Consider the following 22,733-nt stretch of genomic DNA (forward strand, 5'->3'; position numbering starts at 1 on the left):
AGGAGGGGATTTTAGGTTTCTTTTTGGGGGAAAGTTTGCTGTCTACCCTTACCCCTGCCTCAAACGCAGGGGTAGGGGTAGGTGGTAAATTAGCAGGTTAAACGCGCGGCTAAACTCCAGGTTAAAAAGGTGATAGTCGGGGCGCGCATTACTGTATGGGAGGGAATAGCTAATCCAATGGTTTACATCTAATATACATGCCGCTTGCGGAAGGGGTTACCCGGTGATTTAAAGAGGCGGTGAGGATGGGTTAAAGGGGATAGTGTATCGCAGGAAGGGCTAACGCGGCAGGAAAGTGAGTAGAAAGCGGGTTAGGAGCGGGGTAACCACGGCCCCACTTTACTGTATCGGAGAGTAACAAATCACTGGGACCGGATAGTATCCACCCTAGAATTCTAAAAGAACTAAAACATGAAATTGCCAACCTGTTACTAGTAATCTGTAACATATTTAAACCAGCCATGATTCCTGAAGACTGGAAGGCGGCCAATATGCCAATTTTTAAAAAGGGCTCCATGGGTCATCTGGGAAACTATAGACCAGTAAGCCTGACATCACTGCCAGGCAAAATGGTAGAAGTCATTCTTAAAAACAATATCACTGGCCACATAGCTTTATGGTCAACATGGTTTTAGCAAGAGAAAGTCTTGTCTTACCAATCTCTTGGAATTTTTGAAGGCGTAAATAAAGGTGAGCCAGTTGATATAGTGTATTTGGATTTTCAGATAGCATTTGATAACGTCTCATGTGAGACTTCTCAGGAAATTACGAAGTCATGGGATAGAAGGCAATGTTCTGTTGTGGGTTGTTAACTGGTTAAAAGGTTAGAAAAAGTGTAGGACTAAATTATCAGTTTTCCAAATGGAGAAAGGTCGTAAGTGGAGTATCAGACCAAAGACTGCTTCTTTAAACTCCAGGTTTTGAAAAGGATAAGACCTCTCTTCCATGCTCAAGACTTCAGAACGATCATCCAGGCAGTCATTTTTTCAAAATTAGACTATTGCAATTCCCTATTGCTAGGTCTGCCTTCTTCCTATTCCAAACCATTACAGATGGTGCAAAATTCAGCAGCCCGACTACTAACAGGCACAAGAAAAAGAGACCACATATCACCCATCCTGAAAGAGCTACATTGGCTACCCGTATACTTCCGTATCATGTACAAAGCCATATGTATCATTTTCAAAACTATACATCAATGCACTTCCCTCGATCTTCAATTCCCTCTCCAAATATACAACTCGACAAGACCTACCAGAGATGTTTATAGAGGCACACTCCAAGTTCCCCCTGCGAAAACGACTAGACACATTACCCTAAGAGATCGCGCCACCTCCACAGCTGGCCCCCTTCTGTGGAATTCCTTACCCACAGATCTCAGACTAGAACCCTGCCTCCTAACTTTTAGGAAAAGACTTAAGACTTGGTTATTCAAGCAAGCTTTCCCAGACACAAGTTAATGACACAATCCAAGGACACAATCCAAGGACTCCTCTAAAACATTCAGCCATTAATCATGCCATTTGCACATAACTTGTAATTTGTCTTGTATATCGTTTAACCATTTATTCTTTCCTATTTCTTCCTCCTCACCAAGTTTTGCTACCCTTGTTATTTGTAACTGTACCTTCGGTCACCTCAGTTCTAGTTTGATGTATTTAATGCACAACCGTTTCATGTAAACCAGCAAGATATGTTCTCATGATTGCCGGTATATAAAAACCTTAAATAAATAAATAAAATAAATCAGTACTGAGACCTTTGCTGTTTAACATATTCATAAATGATCAGGAAAAAAGGAACACAAGTGAGATGATCAAATTTGCAGATGACACAAAATTATTCAAATTTTGTTAAAACAGTAGCAGATTGTGAGCTACTGCCAAAAGGGCCTTGTGAGATTAGGAGACTGGACAACTCAATGGCAGATGAAATTTAATTTAGAAAAGTGCAAAGTGACGCACATAGGTAAAAATAATCCCAACTGTAGGTAAATGGTGCTGGGTTCTGTATTGGGAATCACTACCTAGGAAAAGGCCCTAGAAGTCCTTATGGACATTACATTGAAATCCTTGGCTCCATGCGTGGCGGCAGTCCAAAAGCGAATATAATGTTAGGAATGATCTGAAAGAAATGGAAAATATCATCTTGCTTCTGTATCGATCCATAGTGCAGCCTCACCTTGAGAATTGTGTCCAGTTCTGTTCTCCCCATCTCAAGAAAGACAGCAGATTTAGAAAAGGTACAGAGAAGGGTCACAAAAATGATGAAGGGAATGGAACATCTTTCCTATGATAAGAGGCTAGAGGATCTGGAGCATGGAAGAGAGACGGCTGAGAGGACAAAAATTTATGAAATCATGAGTGGGGTGGACCAGGTAAATAAGGGACAGTTGTTTGCCCTCTCTAATAATACTGAAACAAGGGAACCACTCCATGAAACTAACAACCAACATTCCAAACAAATCATAGAAAGTATTTTTGCACTCTGCACACAGTCAAGCTGTGGAATCTGTTGCCAGAGGATGTGATCAAAGCAACTAACATAGTAGAGTTCAAAAGGGGATCGGAGAAGTTCCTGGAGGAAAAATTCCATAATACATTATTAGCCAGGTAGACTAAAAGTTTTTGCTATCCCTGGGAATAACAGAAAATAGATCTACTTTATGGGATCTGCCATGTACTTGCTACCTGGATTGGCCACTGTCTGAGGACAGGTTGCTGGGCTCGATGGATCTTGGTCTGACCCAGCATAGCAATTCTTATGTTCTTGTGTTCAGTTTCTCTCTAATAACCTGTATGTATTTTATTTTGCCCACTTGGTTCTGAGTATGTGTGAAAGATTTCTTGCTTTAAAAGTAAGAATCCTAATGAAAAGCATATAAGTATACTTAAAATAAATCTTAATGAGCTCTGTCCTTTCCATAATATAAATAAAAGTCTATCTATCAAAATCCATTTTTTTTTGTACACTGTCAGTTGTTTGTGTGTTGGGGAGGGGGCTGGTTTAAGCATTAGGCAAATTTATTTATTTATTGATTTAAGGGGTTTTTTTTTATATACCGCGGCACATTTGGAATATCACCTCGGTTTACAATGGAACATAATGCAGCAACAGGCTTTACATGGAAACACAAAACACTAATGAGTATATTATACATGGTAACAGGGGTTAAACTTAAATATTTGGTTTAAACTTAAACTTCATAAATAATAACTTTGGCCTAGGGCGCCAATTTATAGGGATAGCAAAGAACAGCAACAATGGTAGCAAAATAATAGTTTCTGGCACAACTCAAAGAGCCATGGGTGCTTTTGATCACTTTGTTTTCTTATCTTTTGGGTGCACAAATAAACAGCCATATCCAAGTTGTGCTTTTCACCATGGACTTGTTTACTTTGTGTTTTTAGGTTTTATGTTGTTTTATAGTGGTTTGACTAACTATAAGGTGAATTTTAAAAGCTGGACATGCGTATTAATTAGGGGATGCGTGAATATGTTGGGCTCGCGCACGCCAAGTGGATTTTAAAAGCTGCCAAGATGTGCGCGTATCTCCTGCAGCACACGCATCTCGGAAGTTTTCAAAAAGGGTGGGGTGTGGGAGGGAATGGGCATTTCGGTGCTGAACTTGAGATGCGCATGTAAATACTTATGCAATCCAGCATGCGCCAAGGCCTTCTGTCACACAACTTTCCTTCTGCTGTGGATGATGTGTAAATTAAAACAATAAAGAAAAATAGGCAGATCTGCAGGATTTTAAGCGTCAGGGCTAACTGGGAGGAGTGAAGGCTATTAAATTAGGGGGGGTTTGGAGGACCTATCTCTGAACTGGGGATGCCCCTTCTAAAATACCCAATTTAAATGGTAGAAGTGGCATTTGTGTGCCCTTACATGTGCCCACTTAAAATTTGCTACATATCTGCTATAAAATGACGGCGTCCCTGGGAGCAGGCCAACATACGTATGCCAATGTGCACCCTCATGCCGATTTGAAATTTACTGTCTTTACGTCGCTGAAGGGCTTAATTTGTAGACAAAAAAGAAGTGGAACTGTGGGTTGGGTAAGGGTGGGGCTGGGCCAGATGTGACCTCACTCTCAAACACTTGCAAACAAAAGCGGAACAGGAAATGCAGTGCAACAATAGAAAAACAATCAACATTTCTCAAAACATCAAATAATAAAATCAAGAAATATTAAAAAATCAATCATATTAGTAAAACCATGCAAATAAAAAGAATAAATATTTCAAAATAGCTAATGAATAGAATTTCCAATAATTATACTCAAACATTTTTTTAAATTTCCCAAACACCAATAAAATATAGCAGACCATCAAACACTCGATTAAAAAAAAAATCCCCCTCTCACCATACCTAGGAATTTTGATTCCAGTCCTTCCGAGATTGTCATGGATTACTTGGGGGGGCGGGTGAGGGGTATATACAAAGTTTGTCTTTTCATATATGTATATATATATACACACTCTCTAACATACATGTTCATTCTTACACACACTCCCTCATATGCTCATTCACAAATGCTCACTGGCTCACACTCTTTTTCACACTCAGATGCTCTCTCACACTTTCCCTCACACACAGACCCACTAACTCACATATAGTTTTATTGGCTATCTTGTAGTCCCTTCCACACATGCTCACTGGTTCTCTTGCTCACACATTCTCAATTGCACACACATTGTTCACCCGTTGGTCACAGATGACTGCGACCACTAATGCTCACCTCTTTCTTTGCTGCCTTGTCACTTCTTGGGAGAATGGCGGCCTCCGCCGACCACCGCCGACCTGCCTGGCGTTCCCGGGATGGCGTGGGTGCTGCCGACCGCCATCTTGATTCAGGAATTACCTAGTCGCGCGCATGCGCACCCTTTGTACACGTCATGGCGGGAACCTCGGGGGTGTCCCCTCCAGATGACATCATCTATCTGTTGTAGTTAAGCTGGCTGGTCCTACGCTTTGACGAGTTAGCAAGGAGTTCCCTCATTGCTGAATTCCACTCCATTCTTGGACTTCCGATTCCAGACTCTACACTTGGTGTGAGATGTTCTGGGTACCCGCTCCTCGGGGGCCTTTCCTCGTCTCTGGTTATCCGCTCCTCGGAGGGCCTTCTGCCTTGGACTTCCTTCTATCCTGCTTCCTGGGATCTCTCATGGAACTATCTACTGTGAGTACCTTACTGCCTCGGACTTCAACTATACTAAGCCTCATTGTGGGATCCTCTTCTGTGTACCCCGTGCCTCGGGCCACTACCGCATCATCCCTAGTAGGAACCACTCCGGTATACCCTGCGCTGCAGGCCATTACCGCACCATCACTACAGGATCCTCTTCGGGGTTCCTGCACCTCAGACTACCATCTCATTACTACTACTGAGACACTTCTTCGGCGTACCCTCCTCTGCGGGCCACTACCGGATCTGCACATCTGAGCTATAGCTTCACTACTGAGAGACTTCCCGGCGTACCCCACTCTGCAGGCCACTACCAGATCTTCACATCGGAGGTATCATCCCTGGGGTATACCCCTCTGCTCTAAACTGTACTTACTGCACCTCCCGCTCCGCGGGCTGTGCCTTTCTTCTTTCTTAATAAAGACTCTATTCCACAGCTGTGTCAGCACCACTGAGACCGCCTACTGACAGTGAGGCTCTGTTGCCCGACGTCTCCACTCCGCCCACCTTACCTATTTGGTGACTCCCTCTTTGGTTGATGGAAGTTTGGTTGCCGCGGCGTCATCTTACCGACCTCCGGCGTTCCCGGACCAGCTAGATGCTGCCTTCCGCCATGTTTCTCCTGAGGCCTAAGGGTGCGCACGCGGCCCTGACTCAAGAACCAGCTGTGGCGCGAACCTCAGGGGCGCCCCCTGAGACGACGTCATCATCACCAGATATTTAAAGGTCTCTTGTTTTGCTAGCTAATCGAGTTAGCAAAGGGTTTCCTACCTAGCTGCCTCCAGGTATCGCTGCGGATGGGATTCGCTCTCCTCATACCTTGCTACTCTGCCTCCTCCGACTTTACCAGGGGTACCCGCTCTCTCTCTTGCTTTTTAGGTCACAGTCTGGAACCGGTATTCGCTCCTCGAGGGCCCACGTTCCCAGACCTGCTACCGCTGCCTACAACACCAGTGAGTTACCATCTCTCTCTCAGAGCTTTCCCTGGAACCAGGTACTCACTCCTCAAGGGCCTACTTTATTCCAGCTCTGGGGCTGTTCCAAGAGACTATTGTGTGAGTGTTACCATCAAGGTTCTGTTCTTGAACTCTGCATACCCTGCCTACTCACTATCTCAGTTTCTCTACAGCTCTGCCATCCTGGGATCGCTGTTCCAGTGCCTGAGGGACTACAGCCCAGCCGGGCTCTTCCAGCTCACTACTGCCACCTCTAGTGGTTCTTAAAACAGTTTAATAAAAGAACTAGTGTGTGTCTGTCTCCCAACTCTGAGCCTGATCGGTGGTCCCTCTCGGGATCTTCCCCCGAGGGCGTGGTCATCTGCCACCGGCCCAAGGATCCACCCACAACTATCACAAATAATAACAGGCTCACAGGGCTCCTCCCTGTGGGTGGAGACACCTCACCTCGGCCCAGGGTTCACATTCTTACAAGTTATAACACACACACGTGCTCTTTCAACATTTTTACTTAAACCTTGGTGGTCACTGGCAGGAAGGATCTAGGAAGGCCTGCCTGTTGATGGTGTGAGGTCCTTTTTAAGGTCTTGGTGCTGATTTTTACTAGTTCTGCTTGCAGTCTCCTGCTGCTGGAAGAGACAGGGCTGATGCAAGGGGAGGCAGTGAGATAGTGGTGGAGGTCTGCTTACTGCCTCCCATTGTGAAAGAAGGAAGCCGGAGCTCGCTGGAGGCGGTGGGACAGTAGTCGGAGGTCTGCTTACTACTCCCACCTCAAGAGAAGGAAGCCTGAGCTCAGTGAAGATGACAGGAGTGTCTCCTATCACTGCAGTGATGGAAATTTGGGGGAGTAATCACTGCAGTGGCAGCAGGAGAGAAGATTCTCGCTTTTGCGGAAGCACAGCTTCAGGACACAGTGAATGTGATCCAAGGTGGCAGTGGCCACCATCACCGCCACTCTTCTTCTGCCTCAGGAAAGTGGAGAGGAGCAGGACTGCTGAGAGACAACTGCTACTAATCGCTTCTGGTGCAGAGAGTCAAAGAAGGCCCCCTGCATTGAAGTCAGCCACTTCTGACTGGTGGTGACTTCCAGTCTGGGAGCCTTCAAAGAAGTGCCCGAAAGCTGTTCCACTCCGTTCCAGTACAACTTAAGTCCTGCATCGCTGACAGGACCTGAGATGTTTGCTTTCAACTTTGTTCTCAGGGTTTAGCCTGGGCTTCAGAGACTAAGAGGGGAGGGGTGAGACTGGAGTAGACAGAGCATAAAAGAGCTACTGTGCCTCTAAATCCAGTCCTTCTCCTCCCCCCGAACCCCATCACCACCACTGCCTCATTGCTGCCTTTTGCCTGATCTTAGAATGGGATAGGATAAAGCAAATAGGACCTGGGCAATTTTCTCAGTGGAAGGGAGTGGACAGTGGAGTGCCTCAGGGATCTGTATTGGGACCCTTACTGTTCAATATATTTATAAATGATCTGGAAAGAAATACGACGAGTGAGATAATCAAATTTGCAGATGACACAAAATTGTTCAGAGTAGTTAAATCACAAGCAGATTGTGATAAATTGCAGGAAGACCTTGTGAGACTGGAAAATTGGGCATCCAAATGGCAGATGAAATTTAATGTGGATAAGTGCAAGGTGATGCATATAGGGAAAAATAACCCATGCTATAATTACAAGATGTTGGGTTCCATATTAGGTGCTACAACCCAAGAAAGAGATCTAGGTGTCATAGTGGATAACACATTGAAATCGTCGGTTCAGTGTGCTGCGGCAGTCAAAAAAGAAAACAGAATGTTGGGAATTATTAGAAAAGGAATGATGAATAAAACGGAAAATGTCATAATGCCTCTGTATCGCTCCATGGTGAGACCGCACCTTGAATACTGTGTACAATTCTGGTCGCCGCATCTCAAAAAAGATGTAATTGCGATGGAGAAGGTACAGAGAAGGGCTACCAAAATGATAAGGGGAATGGAACAACTCCCCTATGAGGAAAGACTAAAGAGGTTAGGACTTTTCAGCTTGGAGAAGAGACGACTGAGGGGGGATATGATAGAGGTGTTTAAAATCATGAGAGGTCTAGAACGGGTAGATGTGAATCGGTTATTTACTCTTTCGGATAGTAGAAAGACTAGGGGACACTCCATGAAGTTAGCATGGGGCACATTTAAAACTAATCGGAGAAAGTTCTTTTTTACTCAACGCACAATTAAACTCTGGAATTTGTTGCCAGAGAATGTGGTTCGTGCAGTTAGTATAGCTGTGTTTAAAAAAGGATTGGATAAGTTCTTGGAGGAGAAGTCCATTACCTGCTATTAAGTTCACTTAGAGAATAGCCACTGCCATTAGCAATGGTTACATGGAATAGACTTAGTTTTTGGGTACTTGCCAGGTTCTTATGGCCTGGATTGGCCACTGTTGGAAACAGGATGGTGGGCTTGATGGACCCTTGGTCTGACCCAGTATGGCATTTTCTTATGTTCTTATGGTATGTTTGATTTCCAGTCACCCTGAAAATGTTGTGGATTATCGGAGCTGCACAGGAACACTAACATTCTCCTCACTCATAAACACACCGATGATCACTCATACTTTCCCACACAAACACATAATCTCATGCCTCTCATTCTCCCACATACACATTGTCTCTCACTCACATACACTCCCTCACACACATACCCACTCATGCACCCGCTCCCAGCCCTGAACTCTCACCAGCAGCAGCTGCTTTCTCCTTTAGCTTACACATCAATGGGACTCCTCTTTCTGCCAGCATGCAGACAGATGATTCCACTGCTCCTTCTGGGCGGACCTTTCACCCTGCTCTTTCTACAGACCTCCCTGGCCACTACTGCTGTTTCTGGCCATGCAGGTGGATGCCAATACTGTTGCTGTTTGTGACAGACATCACTGAGCTCCTCCTCCCCTTTTAGCTGCACGCCAATGCCTCTCCTTTGTGCGGGTCCTGGAGGTGACTTCTTCCTGGTGGGCCAGAGTTTTCCTACATTGACACACAAAGATCTGGCAATTCCTTTGGAATTCCAGAATCTCTGATTCAAATCTGGAGAGTTCCCAGGTATGACTATAGGTCTCCATTCTCATAGGATTTAGGACTCCACTACTGATTGGGAGAAGGGGGTAAGGAGGAGGTAAAGGCTGATAGGGGACGAGGTGAGGAGGGACTTAATTCCTGTTGGGAGGCTGAGAGTGAAATGTGTTTTTGTATTTAAGTACTTTTATTATTTGTATATATTTGTATATTATATTGATGATATGAATTGTTTTCCTCACATGGGTCATTTTGGCAAACAAGTGAGTCTATTGTAATAAATAAAGTAAAAGTTAGTTATCAGAGGGAAGGAGGGGAAGGTGCAAGGCTGAAGGTTCACCTAGAGAGCCTAATTTCCTTGCCCCCGTCCTGCCAGTCCTATGTTTTCAGTCATCAGAACTGCTGATTGAAATATTTAGGGGTTTTACTACCAGATATTAACAAATGCTAGAGAAATCACATCAGGATCATTGCATTATTAATATTGTGCTACTAAAGATCCGATACCTGTAAGGGATCTTGTGAATATACAAAACTCTCAAATTCCCTCTCCAGCTATAAGTTTTTAAAACACTTCACAGAAACTTTTCAAAATTCACCTGAAAGGTTGTTTTTAGAAACCTGGGAGTTGATTCTAATCATCATAGAGGAAGGACCCCCATGAGCATCAGTAAGTTGGAAAAAGCAAAGCAATTGCAAACAAGTTAATTCAGTTGCTATATTATTCTGTTTCAATAACAACATTTCAAAGTATATTACAGTTTAGCTTAGCTTATGAGGCAATGTTTTGGCTATGTCTATTCCTGGGGAAACACAAAAGAGGTAGATGCCAGAAAAGTCCTTTTCAAATTCTTTATTGGATGGAGACGTATAAAATCAACAAGGATCGCCCGACTCAGGCCGAGTTTCGCCACTTCCCAGTGGCTGCCTCAGGGACTCGAAGTAACTTTTTCAAATTTGAAACAAATTTGAAAATATTCACTTATGATGTTAGTAATCAAAAGCCATCCGCAGTACACACGTATCTTAATGTGAAACAGAAAAAACGTATGCACTTGACGGCTCTGTACACTTAATGGCGCCGCATACTTGTAGACTGCTGGTTGGCGTGTGTCGTCTCCACTTGTACTGTTACATAGCAAAATAGCTTTCAGGTGAATTTTGAAAAGTTTCTGTGAAGTGTTTTAAAAACTTATAGCTGGAGAGGGAATTTGAGAGTTTTGTATATTCACAAGATCCCTTATAGGTATCGGATCTTTAGTAGCAGATGGCTTTTGATTACTAACGTCATTAGTGAAGATTTTCAAATTTGTTTCAAATTTGAGAAAGTCACTGAGCCCCTGAGGCAGCCACTGGGAAGTGGCGAAACTCTGCCCGAGTCGGGCGTTCCTTGTTAATTTTATACGTCTCCATCCAATAAAGATTTTGAAAAGGACTTTTCTGGCATCTACCTCTCTTGTGTTTCCTCACGGCTTTTTTTAGATTGCCTACCTTGTTGTTTTCTGGGCTATGTCTATTCCTGGGTCAGCAAACAGAAGGAACCCAGTGAAAGTTGTATCATCATCCTGGTCTGCAAACAACCCACTAAAAGACTCTCCGCCATGGGTCTGCAGCCACACCTCATCTCCCACCTGCAACTGAAGGACTGCACCTCCAGCGGCCTGGTCCTCGGAGCCCTGGTACTTGTCCACAGTGTGAAGCATTTTCATCCCGTTTTTAACCAGAGCAACTCGCACATTCCTTGAATAAACAGTAATGTGGTAAGTGAAGTAATAGGCCCCAGAGAACTGACAGGTGAACTTGCCAGTGTCTGGGTTATAGTGGCTTTGTCCATTGTAGATGATTTTATCAAATTTGATTGGTGCATTGGATGGGGGAAGTTTAGTGGAAATGGTAAGGCCAACAGTGAAGGCGCTTTTTGGAATGTAAGTAGCATCACCAGTGTCTCCTTTTTGCCCCATGAGCCCCTTGTCACCTTTTTCTCCTGGAACTCCAAGGCTGCCATGTGGTCCTGGGGGTCCTATTTCTCCTTTAGGACCTTGATTACCCATGGAACCATCAGGGCCAGGCAAACCAGTTTTGCCTGGGTGGCCAATTCCCCCTTTCATCCCTTCTGGACCTTGGGGACCAATTTCACCTTTTATCCCCTTTCGTCCTTGCAGGCCCAGTTCTCCTTTTTGACCCTTGTCACCCACTGGTCCAGGAATTCCCTGAGGTCCCAGTTTCCCAGGGAAGCCTCGCAGTCCTTGTTCTCCTTTAATCCCCTTCTCTTCAACTTTGCCATCTGTTCCTAAGGCAGAAAGGGATAACAAATATTTAAATCTCTGCACATTACTGTACATCAGAAATGTCTGAAAACTTTAATTAAAAAAGAAAAAACAGCACTTTTCAAATTGTAATCTACATTAGATATATACCCTGCCAATGCAATGTGGGGAACTGAAGACTAATTCTAGTTCTGTACTAATGTTACAGCACATTGGGACTGATTACAGGTCAGTCTCATCTTCATGTCAGTACAGGATGACAAATTTAATTTTAATGTCCTCATTGAGCAAGCAGTGTGAGAGAAAAAGGGCTGCAATAAGAGAGAAAAAATACAGGCAAATAACGTGTTATACTGAATAAGTAAACATCAGCAGATGGGCCAAGGGGTGTTTAAGACCAAAATATTCCAGTTGCCTCATTCCATGCCAAGGGCATATCACTTAACAAGGAATAAAACTGAGGATAGGATTATTATTTATTAATTGCTTCTACTGGCCAGGAAACAAGTAGTTAAAGCAAAATTGTGTGTTTCCTGCCCTGAGCATCAGTTAGACAAAAAGGACAGATGCCAGTCTCTTTGGTTCCACTACTACTAGTAGACACTTCTTTTGAGAGTGTTGGAGTGGATGTGGTCAGACCCTTAGAACAAGAATAGGCAACTCTGATCACTGAGTGCCACAAACCAGTCAGGTTTTCAGGCTATCCTAAATATACCTGACTGGTTTGTGGCACTCGAGGACCAGTGTTGCCCTTCTCCACCCTAGACTCTTTCTCAAATGGGAATATGTTTATACCAGTGACAGCTGAATATGCTACCAGGTAGTCAAGAAATTGGAATATATTTTTTCAATGATGACTCCCATGAAATATCTTTAAGGTCCAAGGCATTAATTTTATGTCTACATTAGTAAGCACAATTAAGAGGAGTTATTGGCAAAACCCTCTAGATCTCTCCTCAAAAAATACAAATCCACATACTAATCCTTTTTGGTCACAGTTTTGTCAAACTTGAAGATAACAGTCAATGTACAAGGCCTGAGTGTATTGCTGTGATTTCACCACTTCGGTATATGTGTATGTTTACATTAGTGTAATGTATCTTCAAAGAGCTTAGTTTACGTTCCATAGAAACTTCTGCCCATCACTGTCAGACAGGTGCGTTAGTGAGAATGTTCAATGAGCCACTCAAGGGCTCAGGGAAAAAAAGCACAGGATCATCTTTTTTGCCTTCATGGTTCATGTAATCCATGAGGTTACGCCTTGAGGGATTCCTGAGTTTTGTTAAAAATGGGATTGTGGCTGTATGCATGTTCTAAAATATTTTTCAGCCTTAGAGGATAATTGAAGCTAATGCATAAGTAAATTTGATGAGCACATACAATGCTTAGGAACATCATTATACCAGGAGTAGGGCCAACCCTACTGGGTGTGCAAACCGTGCATCAATACAGGGTAGTTGCTTCTGAGGAGGGGGTGAAGGATAACAAAGAACAGCAGTAATATCAGGTCTTGACAGCTCCCCAAAGTCAAAATAATTATCAGTATCTGTAATCACTTTGTCTTCACATCTTGTGAACAAATAAACAGCTGCAGCAAGTGCATGAAGAAAAGTTATAACTGCTAATTCATGGACTCTCCTCCTCTTCCTTCTGTAAGCCACAGTCATTAGAGAAAGAAATGTTTAACATATTGTAGTGCTTCTCCTATTAGGTTTCTCTTTTCTGTTTTAACACTCTCATAAATTGTTCTTTGCTCTGGTCCCTAATATTTGTAATGTCAGAGACTTTTCAAGAGAATTGGTTCATTGTATTAAGATAACCTAAAAGAATTGCAATAGAGCTTGTTGCTGCTGAAAAACCAGGCAGCCCTTGAGAGGGGGTAGGGAGATTGGGAGAGGATGGACAAAGGGGAGCCATGGGGAAGGGAGGGAGAGGGGGAAAATGACATGGGACATAGAGAGGGGAAGGAAGAAAGAGGGTCAGAAGGAAGCCTCAGATGAGGGCAGAGGGGAGTCATGGAGTGAGGGTGATCCATGGAAGGGAGGGAAGGACAGAGGAGGCACAAGGGGAGTGATGAAAGAATGATAGATGGAGTGCAAAGAGAGAAGGGATATGAGGCGAAGAGAGAGGCAGCGGTAGACAGAGATCAATGGCTGGGAAAGGTTAAGGGAAAGAGGGAGTGTACAGAAAACTCCCTCAGACTACCTTAAAGGACCAGGCACACCTGTCTGGCCCTGCCCTCCTTAAGATTGAGACCTACAGGGAATCCTGGGTGAAGGGATGAGCCCTTTACCAGTGTATAAGAACTCAGGCCTGAAAGGATTAAGCAGGCCTTGGGGAACAGACAGAAATTCATGTTTAAGGTTTTAGAGTGACAGTAAGTTAGGACTGGGACTTGCCTGAAGTCAAGATGAGCTGCTTACATTGTTTTGCACTGCACTGTTATTTGTGAGAGACCTGAACTCCAGGGCGAGCTGCCTGTTTCATTTGTTTTGCTGTGCACTTTTCTCAATTACACTTTAAATAAACTGCACAGCTAGAGTCTGCCTCTTTCCTCTGGCAGCTTCCAAGCTACTACCACTCGAGTTACCACATATGGTGCTAACAGTGGAATTTCTTGACTAAGCGGGAAGCACAGACAAGAGCCCACAGCCGCAGCAAGAGAAGAGATAAACTCTGCAAAGTTCTTTTTTTCTTTTTCCTGGGGCCTCCCAGTTTCACTCCCCCAGCTTTGCACAAGTCAATTGACCTATCCCTGCCTGTATAGTCGAGAGTCTAGTTGTGAGTAAGGGCAGGATAGGCCAGCAGATTTTTTTTGTTTGTTTTCTTTCCTGCTCTCCTATCCCTGGAGAGGTACATAACTTGGAGGTAGCTCAGTGAGAGGTAGATTTTAAGTGTTGCACAAAAACGGCTATATATGTGCATATGTGGGCCTCGCATGAGCAACAACATTTTAAGAACTTGCAAAGTACATGCATACATACCCCTGTGCACATGAAGAATAAAGGATGGGAAAGGGGCGTGGCATGGGTGTTCTAGGGTGGGGCTAAGACTTGCATTTGTAACTACGAGTTTTAAAAAAGTGGACCATGGCGCGTGTCCTTGTGTTATCCGCGTAACTTTACTGCTGGTCCTAATTAGGAGCAAGTCAAGAGATCTGGAGTTATAGGGCTTTCAGCACAGTGTGAAGGTTCGCGGTCAAGTAGGGGGCTTACAGGATGAAGAACCAGAGGGGTCTTGAAGACCTCAATGTCAACTGGACAAACTGGTGGACTAATTGGAAAAACAGTTTTTTCCCTCACGCGAGCCATGTTTTAAAATCCACCTGCATACGTGTGTAAAAGCCGCTAAAGCCCTAACGGAAATACGCGCTGGACATTTACTCAAACCGCCTCTTAAGATTATGCACACACATATGCGCAACAGTGGGATTTTAAATGATTTGCGTGTACTTGCGTGCGTGATATAAAATTGCATCATATTTCCGCTCACGCGCCGATGTGCATATTTATGGGCGCATACATGTTCCTTTTGAAATTAGCCATGGAGCAGGTGATCCAGGTCCTTGCTACCAGCCAGCAGCAATTACAAAATGCCCTGCAAATGCAAAATAATCAGCAGCAGGCATTGCAAGAGCAGGTGCTGCAGCAACATACGGTTCTAATTCAGATAGCCCGACTTAGTTTTTGGGTACTTGCCAGGTTCTTATGGCCTGGATTGGCCTCAGTTGGAAACAGGATGCTGGGCTTGATGGACCCTTGGTCTGACCCAGTATGGCATGTTCTTATGCAAATGGCCATAACCAGTCCATCTTCAGTGTCACCAAAACTTCTTAAGGTGAACCCTAGACAAGACCCAGAGGGCTTCTTGAAAAACTTTGAGCAGGTTGGCCAGAGGATAAGTGGGCTACTTATCTAGGGAATCTACTTACTGGGGCTAGTCAAGATGCCTACCAAATAGCTAATCCAGAAGAGAGGGCCATCTATCCGGAAGTCAAGGCAGCTATTCTAGAGAGAGTGGAGCTCACCCCAGAAGCCTACTGACAAGAATTTCAGCAGGGAATTCTACAGGCTGGAGAAAACCCTAGGAGATGGTGGATTTGGAGATGGAGAGAGAACAACCATCCAACCAGAATGCTTTAACTGGCCCCTTAGAGTGGAAAACTGGGGTTGATCCAGGGAAATTTAGGCGGGCTCAGAGGGAGGATGAATCCTTTTTCAGGGCCCAGGAGCATAAACAAAGGATGGCTGGAAAGGTAGTCCCAAGAGCGCAGCTTACAGACCCAGTTCCTCCCTATTTTGTCATAAAAGGGGATTTGCTTTACAGAGTCACAAAAGGAAGTGTGGAAGGAAAAGTGACAGAACAATTCCTGGTTCCCAAACCCTATCATCCGCAGGTCATGCAATTAGTACACAGTCATCTTCGGGGGGGGGGGGGGGGGCACCTAGGGGAGGAAAAGACCCAGGAAAAGATACTGGCAAAATTCTATTGGCCGGGCCTTCATAAACAGGTCCAGTTGTATTGCCACTCCTGTCCTATCTGCCAGTTCACAAAGCCTGACGGAGTAAGGGCAGCACCTCTCGTACCAATGCCTATAATCGAGATCCCTTTTGAAAGAGTGGGGATGGATCTTGTGGGGCCATTAGAGAGATCAACTTGATAAAATAACTACATTCTCATCATACTAGACTATGCCACAAGATATCCAGAGGCAATGCAAACCCCGATGGTGGTGACTGCCCTAATGGCGTTTTTTTCATGACAGATCAGGATACCCCTTTTGTCTCCAGGGTCATGAAACAACTTTGCACCTTGCTCAAAGTAAAAACTCTGTGGATCTTGGTGTGTCACTTGCAAACCGATGGCCTGATTGAGCACTTCCGTCAAATGCTCAAACAAATGTTGAGGAAATTTGTGGATGAAGACAGAAAGAACTGGGACACATTACTACCCTATGTGCTGTTCGCAATCCGCAAAATACAGAACTTCATGGTGTTTTCCCTATTTGAGATACTATATGGAAGGAGACCGAGAAGATTCTTGTTGCATCCGCAGATCGCAGACAGCTGCGACCACTCTGCCTTACTTCTCTTATACCCTTTTCCTCCTCCTTTGGAAGGATGGCTGTCTCTGCTGCTGCCTGCCGAAACCCTCGGCGTCTCTGAGCCAGCATGGGTGTTCCTGTCCGCCATGCTTCTTCCTGAGGCCTCCTAGGGCACGTGCACGCATGCTGCCTACGTTTTTGAATACGTCATGGAGGGAACCTCGGGGATGGCCCCACCGCATGACATCAGTACCTCCGGGTATTTAAACCTCCGCTCCACTCCAAATCAACGAGTTAGCAAGGACTTCGGTTTTGCTACTCTGACCGCTTCTAAGCTGCTCGCTTGGATCCTTCACTGCCCTTCGGGGTATCTTGCTCCTACGGAAGCTCCAGGTACCCGCTCCTCGGGGGCCTCCCGCTTCTACTTGCTCTCCGGAGCTACTCTGATAACTTTAAGAACACCCGCTCTTTGGGGGTCCTGTTTGCTTTCTTTCAGGAACCCTCGGCGCTCCTAGGTACTCGCTCCTCGAGGGCCTATTCTACTCAGGGTATCCTGCACCTTGGACCTGTGGTCCCCTGCCTCATTCAAACTACCGAAGGAAGTTATCAACACTGCTTCTCTGTGAGTACCTCTACGCTCCAGCTCTTCTCATTCCACCCTCCAGGTTCACGGCCTATCCCGCACTGCGGAACACTACCGGACCTTTGCTAAATCTGGTTGAGATTATCATCTACAGAGACTGTTGAGCTACTGAAATTCTGCTGGACTACAGTACTGCTGTTCTTTGGGCAAGATTCAACTCTACTATCGCAGTATAATAAAGCTTTCCTTCTTCAGTGTCTGCTTACTAGAGTCTAGCCAATCGTTGTGGTTCCCCATGGGGCCCCTCCCCGTGGGAGGAATCATCTCCACTTCAACCAAGAGTCGACAATATGCCACAAACCCAACATCTTCGCATAGCTCATGAGACCTGGGGAAAGAAAGCAAACCCCAGGCAAAACCTTGTTGACTATGTCTCTGAGCGCAGGATCGCCTGAAAAAAGCTGGGGAGGTGGCCCACCTTTGTCTGAAAGGCTCAGAGCTCCCAATCTCGGGCTTACAGTAGTCCCACAGTCCGAGTATTCCAGCCAGGGGACTGCACCTTGTCCTCCTCCCATCTTCGGAGAGCAAGCTGTTAGCCCGATGGCAAGGTCTCTACGAAGATTTGGAGAAAACAGGGCCCCTGGATTGCAAAATAGCTCAGCCAGATAAATGAAAGAAAACTAAAATCTAGCACGTAAACTTTCTGAAAAAATGAGTTGCACAGGAGTGCAGAATGGTACAGAAAAAAGAGTTTGTTCCCGAGCTCAGACCTAAAGTGGATCAAACCCAGGTTCCTTTCACAGAGCAGCTATCCACTACACAGGCAGCTGACTTAAAGCAGCTGGGAGAGAAATACAAGGAGATCTTCTCGTGCCCACCTGCTGCAACATGACATCATTACAACTCCTGAAATTGTGGTACAGCAACAACCTTATTGGATTCTCGAACCATGTCATCGAGACAGAAGTGACGGAGATGCTCCAGCTTGGGGTAGTAGAGGAGTTGAACAGTGGTTGGTCCCAACCCATAGTATTGGTGCCAAAGCCAGATGGGAGCAAAGGGTTCTATATCAACTTTAAAAAGGTCAATAAGGTTTCAAAACTCAATGTCTATCCGATGCCATAAATGGATGAACTGATTGAGCATCCGGCATCAGCCCAGTTCATCTCTACTCTCGATCTTACAAAAGGGTATTGGCAGGTACCTCTCATATCCTCTTGAAAGAGAAGTCCACCCGGTGGATTTTTCCAGTTCACCATACTCCCTTTTGATATTCTTGGCACCCCTGCAACGTTTCAATGATTGGTTGACTCTGCCCACATCAAGGGTTCTCAGCCACCTACTTGGATGACATCATGGTCCATAGCCCCAATTGGAAGACACATCTTAGCCAATTCCAGGCTGTGCTAACAGTTAACCTAAGAAGTACTTGCTGGGTAATGTCCATTCACAGACCAAGAAGATCGAGGCAATCATCCGGGTGCCAGTCTCGCAAACAAAAGCGAAAGTGAGAGCATTCCTAGGCCTTTTGGGATACTACAGAAGATTTATTCCCAGTTACTCAGAGAAGGCAGATCTCCTCACAAAGCTGTTGGCAAAGAAAGCACCAGAGAAGGTCCAATGGTCAGACGAAGCAAAGAAGGACTTCAGGACCCTAAAAGAGTCGATATGCTCTGAACTGGTCCTGATAAGCCTGGACTTCACCGAACCCTTCACGGTGCAGACCAATGCCTCAGAAGTTGGCTTGAGAGCTATCTTAGTACAAAAGAAGGATGGCCAAGAACATCCTGTGCATAAATTAGCTGGGAGCTGATGCCATGCGAGAGGAATTACTCAACAGTCGAGAAGGAGGCCTTAGCAGTCAAGTGGGCCTTAGAGGCCTTATGCTATTACCTACTAGGATGGCAGTTCACATTCGAAATGGACCACCAACCGCTCCTATGGATGAGTGGGAACAAAGAGTCCAAAGCGAGGGTAATGAGATGGTTCCTGGCCCTACAGCCCTTCAACTATAATATCTGACTTAGGGCAGGAAGGGAGAATGCCAATTCAGATTTCCTGTCAAGAGTTGTGTCCCTTGACAGGCAGACACTCATCCCGGCAAGACTGAGCTGAGGGGGAGGGTATGTGAGGAAGTGGACAGAAAACTCCCTCAGACTATCTTAAAGGACTGAGCACAGCTGTCTCACCTGGTCCTCCTTAAGATTGAGACCCACAGGGAATCTTGGGTGAAGGGAGGAGCCCTTCTCCTGAGTAAAAGATCTCAGGGCCTAGAAGGGTTAAGTGGGCTCCAGGGAACAGACAGAGACCCACCGCACGGGAAGACCTACATTTAATGTTTGAGATTGATAGTAAGTTAAAGACCTGTTTTGTTTAGGATTGGGACTTCACCAAAATAACTCATCAACCTCAGTATAATTCCCCCTTTAATTATAGTCCATAAACAATCAAACCTGATTACGGGGAATAAAAAATTATTAGATTAGACTCTGGTGTCCAGTATCTTTATCTGGGGTAACAACCAAAAATAGGAAGTACCTCAATATAAATAAACACCATGTTTGCATGTGAAAAAGGTGAAATTGTGTGCTAAAGAATGAATACAAAAGTGCTATATAGGTCGTACCTTATAACAAAAGATATATAAGGTTTATTCTCAGGTATCAGCACATTGCGGGAGAGTGTATGGGAAAATAGGTTAATGTTGTAGATGTATTCTCAGATTGCTCAATTCTGGAAGGAGGTACAGAAGAAAATGATTGTGAGACATGGCACCCTGAAGTGTTGTTTCAGGGAGCAATACTTAGCCTTTAAAAAAATACATCTGCCATCCACCTATTGGTGGCTGCTTACTGTGCTGTAGCAGATAATTGGAAAAAGGTGCGTTTGCCCAATATGGAAGTTTGGATGGGATGGGTGGTGAATGGGAAGGGAAGCTCTGTCCATGGAGAAACTCACAGATAAGAGGTGAGAAAGGGATCTTAAATACCTTACCTTTCTTTTTAACAATTTATTGAAGCTGACCATGTGTGTATAAGTGCAAATCTTGCTCACCCACAAAACTTTTACCCTTTTTAGTTTTCACTTTTCTGTATGTTAATTTTATTTGTTTACTATAAAACTGCATTGGTACTCTGAAAGCGGAATATGCCGTATCATACACACCTTCCATTTCATATTATGCAATTGTTATGTAAAATATTTCACTGAATATAAATTAGATGTATTCTTATTGTATGTTGTGGCATTAACAGCAAATAAAATTAAGTTTGCATTTTTTAAAAATGGAGGCGATCACATGATGCTGTGAGCTGCACAGATGTGTGTCAGCAGCTCCAGGTACCATTACTGATTTACTTTAAAATCTTGAGCTCATACAATTCTGGCAATAATAATATTCTGATTGAACTGCAATCCCAGCTGTGGTGCTTATGTTCTGGAAGTGAGTTATGACCACCAGGCAGGGTCGGTGCAAGGCTATTGAACGCTCTAGGCAACCCTTGCGCTGCCCCCGCCCCCCCCCTCCCCCGGTCACACCCCCTCACCTGTTTTGGCGCCTACTGTGTGCTTCTCAGGAAGCACACAGTCTCTATTTCTCTTTGCCGCGAGCGGGATAGGCCCCGCTTGTGGCAACACGTGGCTGCTCTTTGGCATCCCCTACGGCTCGGCACCCTAGGCAACCGCCGATGTTCGCCTAATGGACGTGCCAGCCCTGCCACCAGGGTGGTGAAATAGGTAAAAGATAAACTCAAAAGCTCTGATCTTAAAATGGCCATTGACCTTTTGGAGCCTCATGGAATTGAAAAAGCAGAGATTAATAGGCAGGTATCTGCGGTCATAATATCGGCGATGGATAGTAAATTGGATAAGCTCAATTCATATGTGGAAGCGATGGATGTCAAATTTGTGGACTTTGCTAAACACTTACTGACCTTAAAACCAGAGATGTAGAGAACACTTTGAAGACGCAGGCCCTAGAACAGCAAGTAGAGGGGCTGGAAAAGGCAGTGCAGGCCGCACAAGACAAATTAGAAGATCCTGAGAATCTGAGCCACCACACAATAATATTAAGGTGCTGGGGGTAGCTGCAAATGTGCCAAAATTTAAATGTTTTTCCAGACCTGGCTGTTGAAAGAACTAGGTCTAGATCTGCAGGAGCCTAAAATCCAGTTTGAAAGAGTGCACCGTTTGGGTCTTAAAGGTGAGAGGAGAGACTGATCACATCTGATTATGGTGTGTTTGCTGAATTTTCATGATTTGCCTCTACTGCTTAAAGCATTTAGGCAAAAATCAGAGGTGCTCTATGAAGGGTGAAAAATTTAAATTTTCAACGATTATTCTGCTAAATTTGATACTGCGTTGGAAGCTAGGAAATTTTGTGGAGGCATGGGAGTTGCAGCATACTGTGAACTGTCTTGTCACAGACTTTTCTTTTTCTGCTGCTTGTTAATGTTGAAGAGTGAGCTCATTCCAATTTTGAGTGTTTGAGCTAGGGAGTTTTTTCTGAGTTTGTTTCTAATGACATAAGTCCTGAAAACTGTGGCTAGTGCTGAGCTTGCATTGACTTTGTTACGAAGGATGCTGTTTGCTGTATTAATTTAGTTTTTCTAGTGACTGTGCCGGATACAGTGCTTTTTTTTCACATTTTTATTTTTCTCTATGTATGGTTCAGGTGCAGAAAGGTGACTGTGTGGGTGACCTGGTTTGCTTGTTGAAAGTCCGATTTGAGCCGTGGTTGGTAATTGGTTGATTGAGCTGATGAGGACAGTGCTTGGGGGTGTGAAATGATGGGAGTTATGGTTGTGAGTGATCTTTGCTCTGGTAAGAAAGAAGGAGGGTTTAGAAAGGGTAGAAAACGGGGAGGAGTGGGTGGTGGGGAGAAAGAGAGGGGTTTGCTGTTGGCTCTGTTTTGATGCTTCTGTTTTGGCTGTTTGGTGCACAAGAGAGTATACATGGAGGTAGCACTTAGGCTAGGAGGCTAGAAGCATAGAAATGACAGCAGAAAAAGACCAAATGATCCACCCAGTCTGCCCAGCAAGCTTATACTTATGCCAGTATCTGCTGCACTGTGCAGGTTACCCCCATGCTTATCAGTTTCCCAGACCGTAAAGATCAGGGCCCTCAGATGCTGTTTGAATCCGATTTCCCTAAACCCTTGCCGTGGAAGTAGAGAGCAATGTTGGAGCTACATTAAAAGTATCAGGTTTAGTAATTAAGGGTAGTAAAAGCCGCATCAGCAGGTTTACCCCCAGGTTTATTTGTTCCCCAAACCATAAAACTTGGGGCCCTCATTAGTCAATGTCTGAATCCAACTCCCCTTTTCTCACTGCCATTGAAGCAGAGAGTAATGATGGAGTTGCATTAACAGTATCAAGGCTTATATGTTAAGGGTAACAAATGCCACACCAGCAAGTTACCCCCAGTTACCCCCATATACTCTTTTCTTTATTTCCATTCTCTAGCCTTTAGGGATCCACAGTGTTTATCACATGTCCCTTTGAATTACTTCACTGTTTTCATCTTCACCACCTCTTCCAGAAGAGCATTCCAGCAAGGCCGGTGCAAGGGCTGCTCGCGGCCCTGAGAAGCACACAGTCTCTATTTCTGTTTGCCGTGAGCGGGATAGGCCCTGCTTGCTGC

The 22,733-nt window shown here is 44.7% G+C and overlaps 1 protein-coding gene across 2 annotated transcripts in view; it reads right to left on the reverse strand.

Moving 5' to 3' along the window:
• Positions 1-9,903: 9,903 nt before the first annotated feature.
• The window catches only part of LOC115092065 (complement C1q and tumor necrosis factor-related protein 9A-like), a 28,163-nt gene continuing 15,333 nt past the window's right edge, over positions 9,904-22,733 (reverse strand). For both annotated transcript variants that reach the window (XM_029602548.1, XM_029602549.1), the window contains exon 4: positions 9,904-11,489. In XM_029602548.1, the coding sequence (XP_029458408.1) occupies positions 10,687-11,489 (803 nt within the window). In that variant the 3' untranslated portion in view covers positions 9,904-10,686. The remainder of the gene's footprint in view (positions 11,490-22,733) is intronic.

The sequence above is a fragment of the Rhinatrema bivittatum genome, chromosome 5, assembly GCF_901001135.1.
Source record: "Rhinatrema bivittatum chromosome 5, aRhiBiv1.1, whole genome shotgun sequence".
Classification (NCBI taxonomy): domain Eukaryota; kingdom Metazoa; phylum Chordata; class Amphibia; order Gymnophiona; family Rhinatrematidae; genus Rhinatrema; species Rhinatrema bivittatum.